The sequence below is a fragment of the Hyperolius riggenbachi genome, chromosome 3 (assembly GCF_040937935.1).
Source record: "Hyperolius riggenbachi isolate aHypRig1 chromosome 3, aHypRig1.pri, whole genome shotgun sequence".
NCBI classification, from domain to species: domain Eukaryota; kingdom Metazoa; phylum Chordata; class Amphibia; order Anura; family Hyperoliidae; genus Hyperolius; species Hyperolius riggenbachi.
Window position 1 is genome coordinate 213,757,132 of NC_090648.1, and position 23,743 is coordinate 213,780,874.

Sequence of the window (23,743 nt, forward strand, 5' to 3'; positions counted from 1 at the left end):
CTAAATGTAAACACAAGCGGAAATAATCCGCTTTGTTTACATTTGTACGGCGCTGCTGCGCAGCAGCGCTGTACGGCAGATCGGCGATCCCCGGCCAATCAGCGGCCGGGGATCGCCGCCATGTGACAGGGGACGTCCTGTCACTTGCTGCACAGGACGGATAGCGTCCTGTGCAGCCCAGATCTCCCGGGGGTGGCAGGTAGGAGAGGGAGGGGGAGGATTTCGCCGCGGAGGGGGGCTTTGAGGTGCCCCCCCCCCGCAAAATGCCAGCCAGGAGGAGCGATCAGACCCCCCCTGCACATCATCCCCCTAGTGGGGAAAAAAGGGGGGCGATCTGATCGCTCTAAGTGCCCTTTGATCTGTGCTGGGGGCTGCAGAGCCCACCCAGCACAGATCACCTAAAACAGCGCTGGTCCTTAAGGGGGGGTAAAGGGTGGGTCCTCAAGTGGTTAAGGTATTAAAACGGAATACAACCCTGCATTTCAACTTTGCTCTAAAACATTTTTTACAGCATATTATATGCAACCAGCATTTTTTTTTTTACTAGACCAGCATTGGAAGGGTTACACACAGAGCTTTAACCACTTCAGCCTACAGGGTTGACATTTTTTTGCATCTGAGCAACTTTCACCTCCCATTCATTTGCCAATAACTTTATCACTACTCAGCACAATGAATTGATCTATATCTTGTTTTTTCCGCCACCAATTAGGCTTTCTCTGGGTAATACATTTTGCTGAAAATTAATTTATTCTAAATCAATTTTAACAGGAATATTAAGAAAGAAATGGAACAAAATCATTATTTCTCAGCTTTTGGCTATTATAGTTTGAAATTCATACATGCTACCATAATTAAAACCCATGTACTTTATTTGCCAATTTGTCCTGCTTATTACACCATTTAAATTATGTCCCTATCACAATGTATGGCGCCGATATTTTATTTGGAAGTAAAGGTGCAATTTTTCAATTTGCGTCCATCACTATTTACAAGCCCATCATTTAAAAAAAATATACAGTATTAATACACTCCTTTGACATGCATATTTAAAAAGTTCAGATCCTTAGGTAACTATTTATGTTTTTTTTTTTTTATTATTATTATTATTGTAATTTTTTTTTTTTTTTTAATTAAAAATTGTACGTAGGTAATTTTTGGTGTGGGAGGTAAACCGTTATTTTTTAATGTAAAAAAGTGTATTTGTGTAATGTAAAATGTATGTGGGTGTAGATTTACTATTTGGCCACATGATGGCCACAGTCAAATAGTCCTGGGAGCGATCGAGCTTGCTCCCAGGAAGAAGATTGAAGCAGGGGAACTTTTTGGAACGCAGAAAAGCTGCAGCATTTGGAGAGACGCTGTCGGCTTTTCTCCGGAGGGGGTCCGATCAGTGAAAGGGATCTATAATCCCTTTCACTGTTTGCTGGGCTAACGGCCAATAGCAGGAGCGCGCACGGGGGGCATGCAGGAGCACGCGTGACCCACGGGAGTGCGCGCAGCCTAACTGGATGAGAAATTTTGTCCAGTTAGTCTGAGGTGGTTAAAGTTCCGTGGATAGAAATGCAGACGCATCCGAAGTTTAGATAGATACATTTAAGTAAACACAATGTAACAAGTGGTGAATGTTACACACTCTCTGGCTGTCCTCCAGCTCCTGCACAGTCAGAGAGTGTGTGTCACATTCCACACTTGTTACATTGTTTTTACTTAAATGTATCTATCTAAACTTAGGATGCGTCTGCATTTCTGTCCAGGTACTTTAAAGCTCTCTGTGTAACCCTTCCAATGCTGGTCTAGTAAAAAAAAAAATGCTGGTTGCATATAATATGCTGTAAATAATGTTTTAGAGCAAAGTTGAAATGCAGGGTTATATTCCGCTTTAAGCTAGAGGTGTCTCACACTGAAGGAAGATCTGGCAAATGGAATGCCGAGAGCTGGGTGAGTAACCTCTCCTTTACACTTCGCTCGGGAATCTGCATAAAGGGAGGCACTAGGGGAGGTGAGTTGGCCACCTCCCCATCATCAGGCGCCTGTAGGTGCATGCCTACAGTGCCTTATGGTAAAACCAGCCCTGTTTACAAATGTTGTACACAGTGTTAATTAGTTAAGAGAAGATTCAGAGTTTAACAACAAGCAATGTCCTGCAGCTGGTAACTGTAGTGTATGTATTCCTCCCCACATATTATGTAGCAGGTTCCTCTTCTCTACTGTCGTGCTTTTTTGATTGCATATATTGCTCTCATATTTCCAATCTACAACAATTTATTGTACAGCACTGCTTACTACATTGGTGCTTTGAAAATAAAAGGATAACAAAAGTGTTTGCAAAAGTGATTGGACTTTGGAAACATCAGACACTTCCATTGACTCACCAAAAGCAGAATATGTAATGTAGAAGTGGAATGTCTTTAGATTGTAAGCCTATGGCAGGGTCCTCCCTTCCCTAGTGTAAGCTACAGGATTGTCTGCTCCTTTCTCCTTTCCTATGACAGTCTATACTTGTATTACTGGGCCCACCTAACCAGCCCATATCGCATGATCATGTATTTTGTACAATTTGCATGTATAACTTTGTTCTATGTTGTATAACCGTGTTATGTCTGTCATCCTTGTATCATTGTATGTATTTATTTATTAAAGTTGTTATGCCTCATGAAACTGTACAACGGGTGCTTTTATTACCTGTATGATACTACTTTGTGAGTTGTCTCTTTCTTCAGCTTATGAGAGCTGCAACTTTGGAGTTTAAAATGTATTTTTTATATGTAAAACTTACTGCTGTGTAAGTAATCCATTGTTAATGTTTAATAAAATAAGTTCTACAAAGAGAATGATAATAATACAAAAAATACATTGTGTCATTTTCATTAAATTGTTACATACACCAGAAGGTGTATCTAAATACATTGATGGGCTGGTGTGAGCATTTCAATACCTGTGCCTTCTTCTCTAGCCCGTGTGGCTTGGTGGAAGTACATACATTACATATTTGATATACAGCAATTATTAACTACCTGTATACAGAATTCTTTTAGTAGTTTCAAAAGTTTTAGTACATGACCCAAGGACATCAAGCTTGTGTGTAATGTAAATGACACCACTGCTAAACGTCACACAGAATTGTGTCTACTATTGAACTGCACATTACCAATACACATCAATCAGTTACTTCTATTTTCAATAATGATAGTGTTCTCAGGCTTGATCCTACACTCAACCCTTTAAATACTTCACTCTAATCTATCTCCCAGCGCTGTACAGAGTATATTGTCTCGTCACTCAGAGGGCTCATAATCTAATCCCTACCATAGTCATATGTCTGTATGTATCATGTGGTGAAAAATTATAAGGACATTTAATCAAAAAAAGGGTTGCACACCTGATGCACAAATTTGCATAACATAGCAATAAACTTATATGAGGCTTAACATGGGTGCTAGATCGTGGATAGGACCACAACCATAACTTACTAAATCTATATAAAATAATCCGCACACCAAATAGTGATTTGCTCAAAGATTGAATTGTATTAAGAAAAATGAAGCACAAGAAAATCACAAGCATGTAAGGCTGGTATAGCCTGTAAACATCAGCAGCTAATGACACAGTGGCAACAATGTCCAAGTGAAACCTAACTCATAGTTCCAAGAGCCCTGACAGCGCTGTTTCGTCTACCTTTCTCAAAGGGTTCTGGATATCAGGATCAGGCTGCTGTCAAGACAAGACAGCAGCCTGATCCTGATATCCAGAACTTGGACATTGTTGCTAGCACTGGTCCGCTATATGCATACAGTTTGCATCATTGCTTCAATTCATGGACTCAGTGTGCATTTACTACATTCTTTGCTTGTGTAAACCTGTTAAAATCTCTATGCATTTTGTATAACCACTGTGTCAATAGCTGCTGATGTTTACAGGCTATACCAGCCTTACATGCTTGTGATTTTCTTGTGCTTCATTTTTCTTAATACAATTCAATCTTTGAGCAAATCACTATTTGGTGTGCGGATCATTTTATAAAGATTTAGAAAAATTATAAGGAGCCAGAATTATGCAAAAATACCAAATATTTATTCACCTATTTTAGATACCACAACAACTCCACCAATGTTAAAATCAATTAAAAATCGCATTACTACAGCAACACCCTACACCAGGCCGGCCAGGTTTTTAAGAAGACTTAGGTGCACCAAATCATCTAATGTTACCGGTATATTCATATACTTATAGGTCTTCAGGCCCCTTTAAATCCTGTGCAGTATGCTGTAGATAGTCATCCCACAAAGGCAATATCTTCAATCCACCCTTTTTATATAATATTAATTCAGAAAGCCTCTTAACGTAAAATCTCTTCAGAAGGAGACACCCCCATTACGTGTAGCCAATGACTACACAACCCTATCAAACGCCTTATGTTACCCAATAATTCTTTCAAAACAACAGCATTAAGAAGAAACTTCTCATGACATACAGAGTTATCCTAATTCTCCTAATATACACATTTCCTATGGCCACAGATTTCTGCATTATACAGCATTGGGCAAAATCACAGATGATGGTACCTGAAAGGGCTAAGGAGGGCCTAGTGAGGCAGCTGTCCTTTGCATTGGCATGAATGGTCACTTCTGTTATTTTGGAGCCACAATGATCACTATAAACTCCATTAAAGGGTGCAAAAAAAAAGCTGAAAATGCTTTCAAAGTACAACTATGAACATATGAAAATGCTTTTAAAGTGAAATTCTGCATGTTGTCTGTAACCAAATGTGATTTGAATGTACAAGAAAGTTATTTTAGTTTACAACCAGCTATGAATTTCTAAAAATAACTGCAAGCTGAAATTGCACTCTTTTGCAACCCTGGAATCTGTACTTACTATGTAGTGCTTACCATTCAGAACTTCTCCTATTCCTGCATGAGTAATTGGCTGCACCGTGCAAGAGCCATTCCAACTCATTTTCAATCCTGTAAATAGCAGCAGCCTTTGACACACCCACATGGCAGTTTCTGTTAAAACATACCTAAACTCAGAACTTCCTCTCTGCTCTAAAATATACACAACAGTATAATAACCTGTAAAGAAAAAAATGTCTTTGTTACAGCTAATATAAATCCTGCAATACATCTGCAATGTGTCTACTTCCTGCTTTTATGGAAGCAGGCATAGGGTTAATATCGTTTATTTCATTAGTTTATTTTCACTTCGGGTGTCCTTTAAGTGGTGTAAGGGTAACGTACAATGACAATTTTGAAATTAAAAAGGCACCAATATTCACAGGCCTATCTCAAGCAAACCAGTCACCTAATAACAATAATGTAACAGAGACATTTGAGATGTGCCACTTTTGCATGAAATCTTTGTAGTACAGAATGACAAGTACACAAGGGAGTCTCCTAAATGTGGATACAAACTGCGATGGATCAGATATTCTACTGGGTTCTCTTTTCTTTGTGTCAGCTGGAGAGATATTAATAATAATATTAATAACTATTATTATTAGTCGTAATATTATTGTTATGTATTCACATAGCACAGAAATGTTGTCTGTCATCTTGTAGAGTATGTTTAACAATTCATGTCACTACAGTATGTGCCCCTTAGAGGATCTTAAAAATGAATGTACCTACCATTGTGATATTTTTTTGCCTGCTGCAATCAAGAGCCAATTTGGGGAGGTCAGTCAGACTACCAGTATGTTTCTGGCATGTGGGAGGAAATAAGAGTGCCTGGAGGAAACCCACACCAACACCGCAACATACAAACTCCATGCAGCTAGTCACACCTGGAACTCTAGTGATTCACAATGAAAGTACTTAGCTGTTATACTCTCACACCTAGTGCCAAATTGTCAAATAATGAGCGTTGGCATCCCATGGATTGAAGGACAAAGGAAAGGGGTTTTTTTTAGATGTTTCTGACATATTAATAATGTTGCTGTGTTAGATGACATAATGAAAAAATAAATAAAAACTTGTTCGTTTTTTAACATATGTTTTTAATAGAACATTGCCTGTGCATAAAAACAGGCCTGCAAAAACGTTTTAGTTCTTCCTGAGTAAGGCCCGGTTCACACTTGCGGTGGCCCTCCGGAATCGCCGTGCCGGAGCCGCACCGCTTGCAGAACGGACGGAACGGACGCACGGCATAGCAATGAAAGCCTATGCGTCCGTTCACATGCGTCCGTTCTGCCGGACCGGATCCGGGCCGGATCCGGACTCCGGCGTCTGTTCCAACATGCGCTATTTTTTCATCCGGCTCCTCCGGCAGCCGTATCCGGGGCGGAGCCGGACTGCACCATCCGGCCAATACAAACCAATGGGAACCGGAGAGCGCACAACACACTGGCTGAGAAATCCGGATGTTCTACCCCACTTCCTATGGGGATTGTTGCGGCGATATTGGATGGGGACACATGGGCAAGCATTTTGGAGTGGAGCAGCACAGCTGGATCCGGATCCGGAGATGTTGGCAGCATGTCGGAGGTGGAGGTGAGTGCTAAACAGCAGAGGGCCTGATTCCACAGGTCCCCCTTCTGCTGACCTCCCAGACCCCAACATTTTTTTTGTTTTTAACGTAACTTTTGCCAAACGGATCCGGATCGCATCCTGATGGACACCTGATGCAACCTGACCGGATCCGGATCGGATCCGGATCAGAACCGTACGGTTCCGATCCGGATCCGGTCCGGATCCGGTCAGGTCATCCGGTCCGTTTGCCAAACAACCGCTAATGTGAACCGGGCCTAAAATGGGAAGATACCCGCTGTTAACTATTTCCTCCTCAGCAATCTCCTGCTGCCTTCTCACACCCTCCTTCCCCTCCAGTCAGACTGAAGCTGTCATAAGCTGTCAGCCAGCAGGGTGCTTGTCTTCAGCCAACAGACCAATCACTGTGCCTGCTTCATGCCCATCTGACTTAGAAGGGGAGTGGATTAGTCCATTACAATCTCTACACTTATGGGGGTAGATGGTTAGTATATGTTGCACACAAAAAAAGTAAAAAAAAACCCAAAAACCAACACACACATACAACAACAAAATAAGTATGCATAAGTATTTTAAAATTAAAATGTACTTAAAAACTGTGACTGATTGCAGACAGTAAAAGAAAAGGGGTGTTTTGTGCCTGTATGGTCATTGGCCTAGCATACCTAGTAACAAGGGGTAAAAAAAACCAGTCCCATAGATCCATTCAGAATAAATGTTAGCTTTCCATTGAATGAAGCAGATACGTTTGTTCCTTGCAGCAGAGTTCTCCCCTAGGACTGGCCACTGTATTGTGCACCGCATTTAGTCTATCTCAGCATCACAGTTCACAGGATAAACCATCATACAAACAATAATAGCTATGTGATGAGAATCACTTTACATTCACTCAATGAGGAAACATGAATGACACGATGATTAGGATATTTGGCTACATTCCGCCTCTATTATACCAGACTGTCCTGGGACAAGCTGATCTGATTGCTGTGATCTTCGATTTGCTGCTGGCATATTCTGGATAAACCCCCTTGAATCCGAGCAGGTTTCCTGATGTATCTGTGACACACTATGGAAAAATCTGAAGGTGCTAATTGTATCATCATCTCGACTATCTTGTTATGTTTCACACTAATAACCCGACAGTGGCACAGTTGTCATAAGTGTGAAGGTAACTCGCTTAGGGTACCTCACCTCTTGATGGCACCACAGGCATTAACCCCTTAGCTGACACACCGACAGGCAGCTCTGGATGATGGAACATGTGGTTTAGTGACGTTTTAGGTGTGAAGAAGCTATGCTAAATTTAGAATAAGAGAGAGAGCTCGACAGGCAGAGAATAGTACGAGTTGAAGGGGTTTGCAGCAAATAACTGTAGATGCGAGTCTCTTTCCTAAATGTGGGATTGCCCATCAGATCCATGAGAACAGATTGGAAAGGCTAAGTGACTTTAGCACAGCCAATGGCTGTAATGCTGTAAGCCAGACTCAGCAGAAGGGGCTGATTGTTTTGCTACTTCCCTGCAATGTAACTCGGGAATCTGCCTCCCTCCCTTTGCCAAAGTCTCAGAAGGCAAGGGACAGCGTGGGTTTAGCTGGGAGCTGTCCAGCACTGTGGTGGTGCTGAATCCAAGACCAAGCCGTGACGCTCCTAGGTGCAGAAGGACCTGGAATTTGGAGACTACTTGGAATATCTTACGGAGTTGAAGACTTCCTTTCGGATTTACTATCTTGACACAACACGACTGAGAAAATCAATTAATCTAATTAAACTGATCATCTTGTGCAAAGCTACAGGGTCTACACTGAGAAACTCTATCATTGTACAGAAGAGCAGTGAAGCAGCTAACCTTCAACCCTTTGTGAGTTAAACTCAGAATATCGTCCCCAAGTTTACCCAGTAAGTCCGAAGATAACCATGGCTTTTATGGTGAAAACTGTGGTGGGTGGTCAGCTGAAGAATCTCACAGGAGGTCTGGGGAGCAAAGAGGAAAAGGGGGAAGGAGAGAAATCAACAGCTGAAACGCAAGGGATGACAAGGGAAGAATTTGAAGAATACCAGAAGCAGCTCCTGGAAGAGAAGTAAGTACTAAAATACAAGTGTAAAGTATAGAAATCTCTTTATTTCCCTTTGTTGTTTGGTTGTTGTTTCTTTACCTCCAAGTTAAAAAAGTTGCTGTTTTGGGGTCTTCAGTCAAATCACATGTATAGCCTGCTGAAGTTAATTATATTTATTGCAGCACCAATTCATTCCATAAGCAGTGTCTGTGCATTAGAAGTGCATTGACACAAAACCTGTGAAACCCTAAGTTCATAGGGTAACTCCCATCACTTAACATAGCTTACCAATGGTGTCTGAGGTTCCCTTAGCAATAGTGTGTGTTGTAGTTAAGCAACTAGATAATTGTGTTGTCCTGTATGTCCCATCTTGCATCTCTGATGTTTACTGCAGTGGCATTGAGAGCCAATTGTAAAGAGAAAATAACTACTGTTACTGTCATCTCCATAACACATGAAAAATAAAGTACTTAGGTCTTTTTCCAGTACTGACAGACCCTAAATTGGGACACAAATAATACTCTCTGCTCCCCCTTTTTGGCCAAATATTCCATAGATATAGCAAAGGTGGCCTATCCAATCACATATTACAACAAGACCACTATTACTGTGTATTGTAGTGAGAAATAAGCACAGTTTATAGCTGTGTGGTATCACTGATACTATGACTGACTGCATGTCCATGCATTGAAGCAAGCAATGGAATGTTGTCTGCACAAAACTGAACCTGCACAGATACATATAACTGTCTGTGCTGTGGTGAGAAGATGGAGCCATTCAAACTACTGATGGAAGTTACATTTTTATTTTCATTGTATCAGAGACAACGTGGCTACTGATCTGGAGCAGTAACTATAGAAAACAAATGTTTTAAGTCATGTTATGCTAGTAGGAAGCCTCAAATGCCAGGACTTTATCCAGTCTTTCCAAGAATGTCCTGAATAAAGGTAGAATAAAAGATAATTTCACTACACCACTTGCAGTCAAATTTGGATATGTTACAAGCACCAAAACCAAACATGTAACTCAAGTTTCACTTAATTAAAACAATAAATTCTCATTAATACAATGGAAACTAGTGTATAATGTACACCTTTCTTACACCATGTAATGTTCAGGCAGCCTACGTACAATCTGCAGGTGAAATCTTTTTCGAGAACCAGAACTCACTGCATCTAAAATGAGTATCAGTTCTCAGTGAATCTTGGTAAAGCACCAATTCTCAATGAGTCTCTGCAGAACATCACTCTCAGTGAATCCTTGTAGAACACCAAATTTCAATGCCTTTCCGCTGAGCATCACTCTCAGTAGATCTTTTTTGGGTTCTAAATCTCAGTGAATCTCTGTACATACCAAACTCTGTGAATCTTTGCAATGCACCAACTCTCAATTAATGTCTGTAGAGCACCATGCTCAGTGAATCTCTGTCGATGACCACTTTCAGCAAATCTCTATAGATCACTTCTTTCAGTGAATCTCTACAGAGCAGCATCACTCTCAGTGAATATTTGTAGAGTACCAAATCTCAGTGAATCTTTAGAAAAAAAGTAAAGCACTGTAGGGATAGAGCCCCATAGTGTCTGGTGCCTCTTCTTACATTCCAGCATCTTCTGTAAGCCTTACTGATTGATGTTAATTTAAACAGTTCACATGATTAAACACAATGATCTCATCTGGCACATTGTGTTATTTCAGATTTGTGTATAGATGAAATGAGACTCTCCTGTATTAAAATGGCCTGTTTACTCAGCATGCTAGTAATATTAGTAGTAACATTTAATAGACAGCATTGGGAAAAAATATACATTCTCATAAGTTCTGTAATTCTAAAGACATTTTGTATTTCAAAGTGGCATTATCATATACAAAGTGTACAGTGTAGATTATTCATTAACATTATATCCTGTGATTCTCTTGCACAGAAGAAATCATCGAGGGAAATGATTAATAACATAATTATGCAGAATTAAAGACATTGAAAGGATGCAGCAAAGTAAGATGCTGAAGGTTTATAACCTGCATAGCGTAGTAAGTAGGAAAGGCCAGATCTATAGATGTATGAATGCTCAGGGCACTAGGCCCTCAACTGGATTGGCCTCTGGCAGATGAAGCAGATTATAATCTGCTGGCTTCTTCTTTCTATGTTACAAACTAACAAAGTGACATTTCGCCCCTTCCAAGGCTATATATAGCATTCTGCTTGCTTTAGGCACACATAAATTATGAACCCTTTCAGAAGTCTGTGCCCCTTTAGTTAGCAGCAATCATACACGATTATAATGAGGTAGGATGCTGTCTGGTTTATATACAAAGCTTAAAAAGGAAAGAGGTGGCTGCATCTTATTCTACAGTCTTGTAACTGTTCTATGTCTCCTCTAAATAACCAAGTTCCACTGCTGAATTTGCATAGGTTTAAGTTTTTAGTAATGACCCAAGAAATAAAAAGAAATTGTAAGTGATTTGCAGCATTCCTGCACTGATACTGGGCCTCATGGTAAATATGGCGCTACTAAATCCCAGCCCTTTGTCAAATTTCTGAAACCAATTGGTACTTGCTGCATTTTTGGATGAGTACAAGTATAGCAACCACAAAAGACCTGTTACATAATTTATACCAGGCATGACCTTCTGGTGAATGCTAGCTGCTGTAGGGAGAGAATTACAAGAAAAGAATATAGCTGACATTCAAGTCTGTGTTTTAACAAATAAAAAAAGTTAAAATCTTACTTTAGAATAACATAAGTGAAAGCTGTATTCCTAGATTGTAATATCAAATGTTTCTAATTTTATTAACTTGTTGTAGACTTACACTTTACAGAACCTCTATTTATTTTTAACAACTTGTCTCCTTTTCTGTAATACAGTATATCCATTTGTGAGGAATGAGAAAGGGCAGAGCGGGTAGTTACAACATTTCATTATCTTCAATTCTATACCTAATTTCTGAAAATCCCTTCGCCTTATATGGCTCTGTACAGAGTACATTACAGGAAATAGTGATGGTCATAAATACAAACATAGTTCACACACAATACAATCGGAATAGAGGTGGAGACACTTCAGCTCTTTGTAGGAAATATTTATATTACTTTTTGAACTACATTTAAGGTGAGTTTCCACCATGCACATTGCTGCATGCTGCGTTGCTACATGTGCGCTTACTGTCCGTACAATTGTATGGACATGTTCACAACTCAATGTGGGAACGGATCACGTTATCCAACTGCACTTTCTACAGCAAATTTCTGGATAAAAAAGGCAAAATCTAGCACTTCCACATATAACTTCTTCACGCTATGAAAATAAGGTACATGATGTAACATATAACATGACGATAGTGCGCTGGGTTATGAATATATTATATAGGGCAATAGTCTTAAAATATGGTAAAGTTACTGCAATTGCACGGCAATCTTACCATTACATACAGTAGCAAGGTATCGTGCATTCCAGTTACCACGACCGACATTGGCTAGGTAACGCAAGCTTTGTTAGGGTAACACGTGTTACACTACTACAAGTAGCATGAGTTACTCTAACAACATGGGCGTTACCTGGGTAATGTGGGTCATGCGACTTGTGAAATACACTACCTTGTCACTGTAAGTGACAACTAACAACAGCGCTTTTGTGAATATGTCTCATAGTGTGAACAACAGGTACTGCATATAATGGCTAATTTACTAACCTTTCACCAACCCCACTATGTTCTGCTATGATCCAGGTGAGAGTTGAAAGTTTTTATCATCTAATAGCAAACACTTTGTGTGTGAAATCACCTCTCCAGGTCTATGGACTTATGTTATTCCATGCTCTCTACTACAATCCAACATCAGTAATTCATCCCTCAAAATAACTGATTTAGATTTAGAAGATGTGCTGATATAAGTATTTGTTAATTTATACCTTTTTTTTGTTACATTTGCCTAAAATTAGTTTTTGATGTAGATTTAGTGATACAAAAAAGTATGTCAGTTATAGTTGAAGGCCCGGATTTACATCACAGGGGCCTATAGGCACAGATGTCCTGGCACCTCAGACTTCACCCTCTCTGAACCTACAAATCCCGCCAAACCGCACTGCAAGTGTGCTGGCTGTCCCAGCTGTCACTTCTCCCTTACTTCCCTTGCCCACCATAGCTACAGGTGTCCCTTAGTATTATGTAGCCACAAGTGCCCTTAATAGTAAGTAGCTAGAGGTGCCCCAAGTATTAGGCAGGTAGAGGAACCTCAGTATTAAGTAGCTAGAGGTGCACCTGACTGAAGGGACATTTAATCAGTGGAATGCCAAGAGCAGGGTGAGTAACCTCTCATTTACACTCTCATCAGGACTCTGCACAGGGAAGAAAGGAGGGAGGCACTAGTGGAGGGGAGTGAGACGCCCTTCCATCATCAGGCACCTATAGGCAGATGCTTACAGTGCCTTATGGCAAATTCGGCTCTGTATGGTTGTAAAATGCATTGCCATTGCCTTTTATTCACGGAAACAGCTTTACAATTAAAATATTTAAGTGGTAAAACTTTAAACAGAGGTAGGTATACTGCGGGCACAGAATAGACTGTGCCCCCGGCACAACGGAACATAGATTTCCATCCTGTGGTCTCAACTGAGGATCAGTAGTCAGGATTTTGAATAACCTTCACTGTCTTGTCTTGCAGATAACAACATGTGAGTGCAGGGAATAAGTACAGCATCTCACAAAAGTAAGTACATCTCTCATTTTTGAATGTATTTTATTATATCTTTTCATGAGACAACACTGATATTCCACTTTGATACAATGTTAAGTAGTCAGTGTACTTGGTTAAAAAAAAGTAGTCAGTGTACAGCTGGTATAACCGTGTAAATTTGCCATCCTATCAAAATAACTTAACACGCATTGTTGCTCTACACAAAGATGGCCTAGGCTATATGAAGACTGCTAACACCCTAAAACTAAGCTGCAGCATGGTGGCCAAGACCATACATCGGTTTAGCAGAACAAGTTCCACTCAGAACAGGCCTCACCTTGGTTGACCTAAAGAGTTGAGAGCACATCCTCAGCGTCATGTTCAGAAGTTGCATTTTGCAAAAAGATGTATTCTGTCAGCATTGCTGCAGAGGTTGAGGTGGGGAGCAGGGGGGGGGGGGGGTGTAAGCTTCTCAGTGCTCAGTCCAAACAGTGCACACTGCACCAAATTGGTCTGCATGGCTGTTGTTCCAGCAGGAAACCTCTTCTAAAGATGATACACAAGAAGCCCACACCCAGTTTGCTGAAGGCAAGTAGGCTAAGAACATGGATTACTGCAACCATATCCTGTGGTCTGATAAGACCAAGATAAACTTATTAGGTTCAGATGGTGTCAAGCATGTGAGAAATACAAAGACAAATGTGTCTTGCCTACAGTCAAGCATTGTGGTGGGAATGTCATGGTTTAGGACTGCATGAGTGCTGCCAGCACTGGGGAGCTACAGTTCATTGAGAGAACCATGAATGCCAACATCTACTCAAGCAGAGCATGATCCCCTCTTTTCAGGGACTGGGCCACAGGGCAGTATTCCCATATTCCAACATGATAATGACCCCAAACAGACCTCCAAGGTGACCAGTGCCTTGCAAAAGAAATTGAGGATAGAGGTGCTGGACCAAGCATGTTTTCAGACCTAAACCCTATAGAGAATCTGTAGGGCATCCTCAATAGGAGGGTGGAGGAGCCGAAAGTCTCCAGCATCCACCAGCTTTATCATGGACATGTGGAAGAGGATTCCAGTAGCAATGTGTGAAGCTCCAGTGAACCTCATGCCCAAGAGAGTTTATGCATTGCTGTAAAATAATGGTGGGCACCAGGGGTGTTGCTAGCCCCAAAGATCAGTGGCACGTGCCCCGGATTTATTCTGGGGTGCCCTGAATGTCCCCCAGGCAGAGTCAGCTGTGGTGCCTTAATGGCGGGCATGCTGGGAGCTGTGGTGCATCAAATGGAGGTATGCTGGGTGCTGTGGTGCCTCTATGTAGGCAAACTGGGTGCTGTGGTGCCATTCTGGGCTCTGTGATGCCTCTATGGGGGCATGCAGGAAACTGTGGTTCTTCTCTGGGGGCATGCTGGGAGTTGTAGTGCCTCAGTGGGAAGCTTGTGGGAGCATGGAAGGGGGGGTCACTGGAAGGTCAGGGAATGCTGTGGGGGAACTGCCAGATAACCTGGCGGCAGGCCAGACCACCGAGCAGAAAGCCAGACCAGCCAGCACAGAAGCCAGATAACTGCCTAGTTATGTTTAAGTGATGCTTGTTGCCTATTTATGTGATATGCTGCATTTGGGGGGAGGAGGGGGTTGAGATGTGGTTTCATCCAGCATTTTGCTGGGCAGGCCTACTTAGACCGGTGTTACGTTCATGTCAATTTGGCTCCACCGATGACCACACTCACATCCTGGTGCATGGCCACACCCATTTTCCACCTACAGTGCCCAAAAGTGCCCCGGATCTCTTAGGATCCTACTATGTTTCCCTGAAAATAAGACACTGTCTTATATTAATTTTTGTTCCAAAAGATGTGCTAGGGCTTATTTTCAGAGGATGGCTTATTTTTTGGGGAAACACTGGTAGTTTTCCTATGCAAAATGTATTTACTGAATGCCATGCTGAAACACAAGCAGCATGCAGAGAGCTTGTGGTTGGCAGATATTGGCTCTTACTTACAAGAAATTGATTCTGCTGATCATGTGGGTAAGTGTCTATTTCTTGCATGCAGAGAACTATGTCAGGCTCCCCAGATCTATGATAGGATAAGCTGTGTCTCCTGGGAAAAGGTGAAGTTCTGCTGATGCTTATCAGGACAGATCAGGAGGGCTGGCTCCACCAAAAACACAAATTGCCTGACACATATACAGGACTGTAGAACTCACATTATACTGCTGCTCTCCTGTATCCAGGCTTTGTATTGAGCGTGACTTGCTGGTGTCATGTGGGCTGCTGCTAGGGCTTATATTCAGGGGAGGACTTATATTTCAAGCATGCTAGGAATTTCTGCTAGGTCTTATTCTCAGGGGATGTCTTACTTTAGGGGAAACACGGTAGCAGGCCTGGTGGGCACAATTTTGACATTCTTTACTTAGTGGTACGCTCACATTTTTTGCCAGTGGTTTAGACATTAATGGGTGTGTGTTGAGTTATTTAGATGTTACAGCAAATGTACACTGTTATACAAGCTATTTACTGACTACCTTACATTGTATCAAAGTGTCATATATTCTGCATTGTTCCATGAAATAAAATATAATAAAATATTGGCAAAAATTTGAGATGTGTACTTACATTTGTGTCAAACTGTAAGAAAAGTTGACTGGTTCACATAGATTGTAGCTCTAATCTCACCATTTTTTTCAGTTCCGGATTGAGGCGTTGCTCAGTTATGTGTCATAATGTCTTTGATCTTACAGAATTGACTGGTACTGTTGGGCCTGGTAAGAGCACAGCTAAAGCAAATGGGGTCAAGAAAGAAAAGAAAGAGATAAAGGCCAAATAGCTGCCTTTGCACTAACAGCTGCAGGTGTACTGTGGGATTTTGGCAAACTCTGGCCATTATGGCATGAGGTCATACAAACATGTGGGCCAGTTAAGCATAAAGCTTGGTATCCCAGCAAAGCTTTTAAGTTATCCCCTAAATTATATGTCTACCACTGTGTTAAGAATCAGCCATTGCTAAACGCAGTCTCATTATAATTTGGACAGCACGGTGGTGTAGTGTTTAGCGTTCTCGCCTTGCAGCGCTGGTTTGAATCCCAGCCAGGTTAACATCTGCAAGGAGTTTGTATGTCCTCCCCGTGTCTGTGTGGGTTTCCTCTGGGCACTCTGGTTTCCTTCCACATCTCAAAAACATGCAGATAAGTTAATTGGCTGCCCCCTAAATTGGCCCTAGACATGCACTACACAATAATACATAGACATATGACTATGGTAGGGACAGGATTGTGAGCCCCTCTGAGGGACAGTTAGTGACAAGACAATATACTCTGTACAGCGCTGCGTAATATGTCTGCGCTATATAAATAAATAATGATATAAATATAAGCACTTGTCACCTTGTTACAGCAGATGAACTACTTCATCACTGGCATCACTGGGTTAACTGTGCTTAATCCTGAACATTTCCATTTTATTGTCACAAGCCATAATTGTCACCAGACATAATCCTCCCATCTGCCAGCAGCAGGCCCTGTGCGATGCATGCACTGAACTAACTGATGGATTAGGTGGAGATCAGATATGTTCCTTCTTCATGAGTCAGGATGAATGGGAACAGACTCTTCTCTATATACTGCCAGATAAGCCAGCAACAAAGCACAGCAGTACATAAGCATGTACGTCACAGCAGAAGGGAGATCACATACTTGTGGACGTGACAAAATAGCAATCAACACAACAACATGGCAAACACAAATAATTAAAAACTATTACAAACCTGCACACAGAAAACAGAGGAAAGATGGTGTAACTTTATGTTATCACTTACAAAGCCTGCAACATTATACAGTATTTGTATAAATGGACTACGTTTTATTACATTTCTGAGCTCAAACATTTTACAAGGAAGATGGCAGCTTTAGCTGAAACATAAAATAAGAGAAGTAAAAGATGCCGTTTCCCTGGCTTTAGGGCTGGTCCTCTGCCTTCCATTACTTGTCAATCATTGGCCCAGAACATATTTAGCTCAGGTGTTATCACTTCTGGCTAACTCCATATTTGCTGTAGGTGTTCCAATCAGAGACTACTGAACCCAACAGATCAGCATGGCCCAGCAATAAGAAATATTCACATAGGAAGCAACAACTGCAGCAAACATATTCTGCCACTTCAGGATTGCTTTAAAGCAAAATAACAAACTAGCTCTGGGCCTACCCTTCATATTATTAACCTTGATTTATAAGCATATACACAGGTCTCAGCAGAACATCTAAGGAGCTGTGGGCTTCAATGCAAGTTTAACATTGGACACCCTCAGGAACTCTATACATAACAACAGTTGCAGTGTCAGATAGGGGAGGGAATAAGCAGTTTAACCTCCCTGGCGGTAACCCCGAACTTAATTCGGGGTAAGCCGCGCTGGAGGATTTCTCCGACGTCATGGCATCGGTGACATCATCCCGCCCGTCTCCATGGCTACGGGGGAAGCCCTAATGGAAATCCCGTTCAGAACGGGATTCCCGGACAGGCTTGATCGCCGGAGGCGATCGAAGAGGGTGGGGGGATGCTGCCGCACAGTGGCTATCATGTAGCGAGCCCTAGGCTCGCTACATGATTTAAAAATTAAAAAAGAAACTGATGCGCTGCCCCCTGGCGGTTTTTAATAGACCGCCAGGAGGGTTAAGCAGTGGAGGAAATAGGGTGTAAGCAGGGGATGGGATAGCTTGCTAATGATTACCACTACTCAAAGTACGTATAGAGGTGATTATCACCAGCAGAGCACCAATGAAGAGCTAATTCAGTGACTGGAGGAGGGCCACTCTGGTCCAGGGACCCCAGTGCAGTTGCAACCTCTGCATCTCCTATTGCTACACCACTGTATAATTGGTTGGAAAACACTAACTGAGGTGATGAAGTTAGTTTCAGACGTTTAATGAAGATCACATAAGTATACACAGTAATTGAATAATAGTTTGCAGCATGTTCACAATAATCAAGGTTATATAAACATTCAGATACTAATGGGAAATAGAGATGATGAAGTTATAAGTTGGAAGGACAATTGGAAGGCAGAGGGCTATATAAGTGTATGAGATATAGGTAGGACATGTGGTAAGCAATGAAATTAGTTGAAGGCAATATATTGGAGTTTTATTAAATATTTTTACAATTGCAGTAAATGCTATTTTTAACATTGAAACAAAAAACATCTCAAACTTCTTTTCTCTGAATGACAAAACGTGTTCATTTAATTTTTAGATTCTTCATTCATAAAGCTTTACACAGTAAGGGTCGGTTCACACTTGTTTCAAAACCGTATCCGTAGCTCATTTTTTTGCCTGCTTGGACAAAAATGATACCAATGTTAAAAATAGCGGCCGTCTTCACACACTTCAAAAAAACGGATATGTGGGCTCTGTTTTAGAAAACTGAACGGAGAGTCCGGATTTTGCAGATTTTCATGGAGCCCGGATACCCGCGGAGGCAATAAAAGGCAACACACAATCGGATCTCCCTCTATACAGAGAACTTTTGCACACCAAACAGATGCCAAAGCAGATTGCCTACTGCCTGCTCCTCCCCCAGCATCATCTTTGCGGACCTCTTTATCCAATAGAAACACACAGGAAGGAAGGACATGTTTTTGACATATGTTTAAACCAGGGATGTCAAACTGGTCCTACGAGGGCCGAGGTTCTTACACATTTTTGACACAGCTCAAATTAATTGATGGGTCTGAATCAGAAAAGGTGTGGTCCATCAGGTAGAGCACATTCCTCTCTTTCTTAGTCCATCCTAAACACTGGCATGGATCTAACCCTCCAGGCCTGGAGTTCAGCACATGTGGTTTAAACGCTAGAGGACCATAGGCTTACATCCCCCCTAGTGAACAGGCTATTTATTACAATTTAGTGCTCTGCAGCCTTAGGGCTGGTTCAGACAGACGCTTGCGGAGCGTTTACCGCAAGCGTTCAGAACGTCGCGGTAAACGCTCTCATTCAAGTGAATGGGAGCGTTTACACCGAGCTTTTGCGCGCTTTTACCCGAACGCGGCGTTCGGGTCCCAATTTTCGCGAGCGTTCGAGCTTCCCCTGGAAGCGACATGTAGCTTCCAGGGAGCGGCCAACTGCGGCGGCTAATGTTCCCCTAGGGGAAAAAAAACGCGACCGCATCGGAACGCGACCGAAGGCTACTGAAAGCCTGACTGCGCAGCCGCCGCAACGCCCCCAGACGTGACGCTACGCAGACGTCCGTCTGAACCAGCCTTTAAGAGCTTGCAACAGAGCCACGCTATTGAGCACACAAGTGATCCCCCCTTTTCTGCCTACCAACCAAGCTTTCTGTTGGTGGGCTCTGATCGCTGCTGGGATGTTGATTTATTTTTTTATTTATTTATTGCTTTTTTTTAAATTAAAAATAGCTATTTTTTTTTATTTATGTATTCCACCTCCCTCCCCTCGTGAACCAATCAGAGAGATCAGCTCTCATAGACATAGCCTATGAGAGTCAGTCGCACTCTGAGCCTCTTTAGGGGACAGCCGAGTGACACGACTGTCCCCAGTACAGCACTGCCGTAGATAGCAGTGCTGTACAATGTAAATAGACGGCGGTTTCGCCGTCTAACAGTCTAATAGCGACGCTGGTAGACTGATGACGGAGCTGAGCTCCGTGATTCAAGTGGGGATGCACGCACATCAGCACACACAATCTCCTGCAAAATCTTGTTCCAGGACTTGACGCCGATCGGCGGTTGTCGGGGTGACACCTTCCCGACGCCTATCGCTGTTAGCGGGTCAGGAAGGGGTTAAACGGACTGGGAACGTATGCTGCAAAATCACAACATTTTGAAAAACAGATCAGTTTTTAGAAAAACTGATCAGTTTAAAAAGCATTCCGATCTGCAACCTGACAAGTGTGGACTGAGCTCCTCTAAGCCAATCATTTGTTGATATCTGTGTCTTTTACCTGAAAGTAGTTGCTTCTTCTCCAGCCAACCAAAAATAATTGCCAATGGGTGGTTAGTGCTCCCTTGAATGCTCATTTGCATTGTAGAGGGAGAAGTAGCCAATGACCAAGTAAGGACTACTGATACTACTGAACTTTCTTTTCTTAGGGCTGTTGCAAACCAAGAGCGGTTCTGAGCATTTTTTAAAACACTTGCGGGGGGAAAACCGCTTGGCTAATGAATGTGACTGGGATGGTGCACACCAGAACGGTTCGTTTTTTCCCCAAATGCAAACTCGGGTCCTGCAGCATTTTTGTGGTTTTCTGCCTCAATGTGAAGTATAGGAAAGTGGAAAATCGCTCTGAAAAGCGCTAGATAGAGCAATTTTCCAATCGGTTTTGTTATAGAAGCTGTTCAGTTACAGCTTTACTGTAACAAAATATAAAATCTGATACATAAAAACGCTCCAAAAACGCTAGGTATGTTTAGAAAATCGATATAAACATGCCTAGAATCGCTCTGAAAAACAGCTTCAAAAACCGCTAGCGTTTGCGGATCTGCTAGTGGTTTTTGGTGTGCACTGGCCCTTATTCATGCTGGTGATTGTGATGTCTGGGAGCTCCATTGAAATGAATAGCTATTACTGCTTGGAAACACACTTTTTCCCTAGTCATGGTGAGACACAAATTTGCATCATTGGCAAGTAGTATGTGCTATTTTTGTTGTTTGTTTTTGTGGCTATGCAGTGAAATGCTCATTTTTTTTAACTGCATGCACATGTACACATACAGTGTGTAAAATGCCATTTTTTTTCGTTTGTTTAAATACTCTTCATTAACAAACTGGAAACCCATCCTGCCAACGTTTTCCATTGGCATATGTATGATTAAGCCGCCTGGAAATTTGGGCACAGTGTGAAAAACGGCTACTCCACAAGTCCCGGCGTCGTTAATTACTATTCCCCCTTCAGGCCACCATGGACCCAGGGGGAAAGCTGGCAGTCGAATTATGCTGTATTTAAAGTAATTTGGGTGCCCAAATGAATGCCTGAGTGCCGCTTTAGCCGTAAATTCCTATTATGGTGGCGCCGGCTGCAATCGAATTCTCCACCACGGTTTTTCCTTGCTTTGTCCCATTGAGATAGACCCATGTTCAAATGTGATGTTAAGGGTTTTCATTGGTACTTTGGTCCAGATCAATAGCCCATCAACTCTTCCCCCTTTCCTTTCCTAGTGTGCCGGTGCTCACCGTCCTAGATAATGCTGAGGTCACTGCTCCTGAAGCATGCATGGGTGGGCTTTCCTTGGCTACACACCCCATAGTAGCTGCCATGGTGATCCCTACACCTTTGCGGGGATTGTGAGCACAGACTCGCAAACCTGTGTCAGCTGCCTTTTAGCTCTCTGGCGCCTCTGGGCAAGTGCTAAAGGTGGGTACACACGTCAGATAAAAGTCTTTGGAAAATGAAAGATCACAGACCAATTTTACCCCCTTCCATGTAGTATGAGAACCATACCTACACAGTCTATTCTATGGAGCTGAACTCCCCATCAGACAGAAATCTTTGCAAGATGCTGAACACAAAGATGCTGTACACACGCAACAGATCAGTATCTGCAAAAGATCAATCCCTGCAAAAGATCCATTCCTGCAAAATGCATTCATAGTCTATGATATCTGCAGATCCCATACACACATTGTTTAACAGACATTCATCTGCAGATCAGACAATTATCTGCCGATCTGAAGATCCAACCTGGTGGATCTGATCTACAGATAATTGTCCGTTAAACAAGGTGTGTATGAGATCTGCAGATATCATAAACTATGAATGCATTTTTCAGGAATGGATCTTTTGCAGTAACAGATCTTTTTCAGATACTGATCTGTTGCATGTGTACAGCATCTTTGTGTGCAGCATCTTTGTGTGCAGCATCTTGCAAAGATTTTTTTCTGATGGGGAGTTCAGCTCCATAGAATAGACTGTGTAGAGTATGGCTCTCATACTACATGGAAGGGGGTAAAATTGGTCTGTGATCTTTCATTTTCCAAAGACTTTTATCTGACGGGTGTATGAGCCTTTAGTCTGACCCCGGCTGGCTTCCAAATTATTAGTCTGCTTCCATCAGGCAGCAGAAAATATGGATGGAGGTTCAATTGCTCTTCGGTCAAACAAGAATATTACAGATGAATTAAAGAAAATTTAATTATGAAAAATTAACATGGACTATGGTCCTGTTTTTTTTCTTAAATACTTTTAAAATGTATGTGTGTTTCAGTTTTTGCACAACGTGGATGTGTGCTTTGGATGCGTACAGGCCCGGATTTACATCACTGGAGCCTGTAGGCACGGATGACTTGGCACCCTAGAATCCGCCCTCCATGAACCTACGAACACCCGCCGAACCGTACCAGAAGTGTGCTGGCTGTCCCAGATGTCATTTCTCCCTTAATTCCCTTGCCCAGCATAGGTACAGTATCTACAGGTGCCCCTTAGCATAAGGTATCCAGAAGAACCCTCAGTATTAAGTAGCTAAAAAGGTGCCCCCAACTGAAGGGAGAGCTTGTCAGTGGAATGCAAAAAACTGGGTGAGTAACCTCACATTTATGCTCCGCTAGGGACTCTGCATAGGGAAGGAGGGCGGGGACGCTCGAGGAGGGGGCTGAGCTGCCTTTCCATCATCAGGCACCTGTAGGCACATGCCTACAGTGCCTTATGGTAAATCCGGCCCTGGATGCGTACTTTTGTTTTTTAAGCCTTTTTGTGAATAAGGGATCAAAATATGGCCACTCTTCCTTAATCTGCTGGATGGAGGTGACTGATTGTTAGCCCCATTTTAAGGGGGGGAAATACATAGTGAAAAAAGCTTCCATGCAGTTACCCCCAACATCTGTTTGAAGGACACAGAGCTAGGAAAGATATTCTTGACCATGAACATTTGTAACCATGTACTTTATGAGCAGAGAAGATTTTACACCTTAACCTTGCAAGGTACCGTTCCAATCTTCCAATCTATTGATCTTGGTTATAGTACAAGAGGAAGGACCATGTGTTTACTGTTTATCCCTCCTCCACCCAACCCGCATGGTTGAATGGAAGGTTAATCACCTGGAAAGGGCCAGAGAGTACAGAAATAATGCCAGAGTAAGCGATAAAGCTGAGAGGAGATCAAATCAAGATCGAGCAAAAAGTCTCACAAAACTGTGCATCCCCGGTTATAATCCGGCATGGTGTATATGGGAAAGCACTTATTACTTGGGAGAATCACATGTGACACAACCTGAGTTTCCCCAGCATCTTCAAGCGTACATTGCGGAGTACACCGATGCGGTCAGCAAAGCTAGTAATAGTAAACTAGCGGTTATTTAAATGGTTAAAATAATCAGCACAAAAGCATAAAACTGAGTTACAGTGTCAGCCTGCTGTTTCGGGCCAAAAATCCCTATTCAAGCTATTAAACTAGCCAGGGCAGGTTCTTGACTTTTTGCTGCCTGGAGCAAACTTGTGAGGATGGGCCCCTCTCCCCAGGAGAACACTGCACAATTTTTGCGAAAACCACAATTGTTATACAATATTTTTGTGCTGCCGTTGATTTGC

General features: G+C 42.1%; 1 protein-coding gene across 1 annotated transcript in view; it reads left to right on the forward strand.

The window, feature by feature from the left end:
* Positions 1–7,675: 7,675 nt before the first annotated feature.
* Positions 7,676–23,743, forward strand: part of CPLX3 (complexin 3) — a 42,226-nt gene continuing 26,158 nt past the window's right edge. The window contains exon 1 of the mRNA XM_068275680.1: positions 7,676–8,566. Coding sequence (XP_068131781.1) covers positions 8,403–8,566 — 164 coding nt within the window. The 5' untranslated portion in view covers positions 7,676–8,402. The remainder of the gene's footprint in view (positions 8,567–23,743) is intronic.